The 2,523-nt window shown below is 44.4% G+C and overlaps 1 protein-coding gene across 1 annotated transcript in view; it reads right to left on the bottom strand.

Annotated features, from left to right (window-relative positions):
* The window catches only part of LOC111969680 (inhibin beta B chain), a 12,910-nt gene extending 10,637 nt beyond the window's left edge, over positions 1-2,273 (bottom strand). Inside the window, exon 1 of the mRNA XM_023995849.3 lies at positions 1,551-2,273. Within this exon, the coding sequence (XP_023851617.1) occupies positions 1,551-2,049 (499 nt within the window). The 5' untranslated portion in view covers positions 2,050-2,273. The remainder of the gene's footprint in view (positions 1-1,550) is intronic.
* Positions 2,274-2,523: the final 250 nt, after the last annotated feature.

The raw sequence follows: 2,523 nt of genomic DNA on the forward strand, positions 1-2,523 counted from the left end.
AAACAGAATCACCGACCCATTTCGAATCCACCGTACCTTCTCCGCTATGCAATCTGGTTTCCGAGCTAGTCATGGGTGCACCTCAGCCACGCTCAAGGTCCTAAACGATATCATAACCGCCATCGATAAAAACAGTACTGTGCAGCCGTCTTCATCGACCTGGCAAAGGCTTTCGACTCGTCAATCACCACATTCCTATCGGCAGACTCAATAGCCTTGGCTTCTCAAATGACTGCCTTGGCCTGGTTCACCAACTACTTCTCTGAATAGAGTTCAGTGTGTTCAAATCGGAGGTCTGTTTTCCAGACATCTTGGCAATTCTCTCTTTTCAACCGATCACTGCCGGCACCCGCCCGCCCGACTAGCATCACTACTCTGGACGGTTCTGACCTAGAATATGTGGACAACTACAAATACCTAGGTGTCTGGTTAGACTGTAAACTCTCCTTCCAGACTCACATTAAGCATCGCATTATCTCAGCTCACTGGTCACCATAGCAGCACCCACTCGTAGCACGCGCTCCAGCAGGTATATTGCACTGGTCATCCCCAAAGCCAACACTTCCTTTGGCTGCCTTTCCTTCCAGTTCTCTGCTGCCAATGACTGGAACGAATTGCAAAAATCACTGAAGCTGGAAACTTATATCTCCCTCTCTAACTTTCAGCGTCAGCTGTCAGAGCAGCATACCGATCACTGTACCTGTACACAGCCAATCTGTGAATAGCACACCCGACTACCTCGTCCCCATATTATTACTTACCCTATTGCTCTTTTGCACCCCAGTATCTCTACTTGCACATAGATCTTTCTAGTTTTCGTTTGTGTTATGGACTGTACATTTGTTCGTGTAACTCTGTGTTGTTCTTGTTTTTGTCYCACTGCTATGCTTTATCTCGCAGTTGTAAATGAGAACTTGTTCTCAACTGTCCTACATGGTTAAATAAAGGTYAAAATAACATAAAAAACTKAAATACAGAGTTTACAGAGGTGTATAGAGTGCAGTGATGTGTCCTTTAATGAGCATTGGTGGCAAATCTGATGGCGGAATTTAAAGAACATCTAGCAGCTCGAGAGCACCCTTACCTGCCGATGTATAAATTACATCTCTGTAATCTAGCACGGATAGGATGGCCATCTGATTAATAAATACAATAAGAAAGGTAGCATATTAAACTAAATTGAGGGTCTTCAATTTAAGTACAGAATCATACAAAATGTTCTGAGACCAGGTTGAATCACGAAGTTCATTTGAATTTCCTGACGCATCTGGAAAATGATTGCCAACAAAATAGTGATCAAATTAAGATTAGACATCTGTAGGCCTACCTTGATATTCCCCAGTTATCTCAAGTCAGGGTTTCAATGTAAATGTCTGAGCTCAGTATTTTAATTGACATGGCTTATTTCCATTTTTCCAAAAGCGCATTCGATTCAGTCAGTAGTCTTACATCGGAGGTAATAACCAAACGCCCAATAAAGTCCATAAGAAAGTAAACAATAGTGACACTAGTGTAGGCTACACTATAATGTTCTAAATGACTTAACTTACCCATTTCTGCGAAGCTCACCATTTCATATCCCTGATCTTTTGTATCATTGATRTTCATTTCGAGTTCAATGGTGCCGTCGGGTCTGACTCGCCCCGCGTGGAGTTTGCGGAGAGCCGTGATAAGCGCAGCGCGGGGCACAGTCGAGGTGATGTTCGGTCTTTCTTTCAGGTGCAGCTTGTTCAAGATCTGTTGCTTGGCGATCTCAACCAGGAGCCTCTGCTCGGAATCCTTCTCCATCGGCGGAATGCCACAAGACGCGCAACCAGGCGTTGTCCCCGCGGTGGTCGCAGCCTCCAGTCCCTTCACCAGCAGAGACGTCATCAATGAAAACATTAGAAATGTGCAAGAAGAGAATAGCATGTTGGTGGGCTCTCTAGACACATGGATACTATGCATTTTAGAGGCAGGCGCAAGTGTAAGAACCGATAATATTAAACAGAGCATGTTTGAAAAAGTTGTTCCCCGAGTTGCTTTGGATGCTGATCTATTTGCATTCATCAAGTTCCTGAACTGTTCTAGTCAGAGGGACCTTGTTCCTGCAGGTGGTTACCTCGAAGACAAGGATGAGAGAGCGRGAGTGGTACTTCAACAACTAATGATGCTTCACATAACTGGGGTAATCCAACAAAAGTTGTGACACGTTATAGGGACACACCAATGAGCGCATCAAGGAAATGACAGCACTGTCTCTGACTCTCTCTGACAGGACACACACACACACAAACACAAAAAAAGAGAAAGACGGCGGATAGCATGGCACATGCGCTTTAGCGCACAGTGATCACATTGGCCACATTATTACGCACAGTGCTTTGAAGGATAAGAGAGGGTATATTATCGATCACAGTCATCACTACACTATATCACCGAATAATAAACTCAAATTGCCAAACACTTGTGGCATGCCACGTAGACCAGTAAGCGTAGGCAACTTTGACGCGTCATTATTTGAATAATGGCATGGAGCCAAGG

The sequence above is a fragment of the Salvelinus sp. IW2-2015 genome, linkage group LG11, assembly GCF_002910315.2.
Source record: "Salvelinus sp. IW2-2015 linkage group LG11, ASM291031v2, whole genome shotgun sequence".
Taxonomy (NCBI): Eukaryota; Metazoa; Chordata; class Actinopteri; order Salmoniformes; family Salmonidae; genus Salvelinus; species Salvelinus sp. IW2-2015.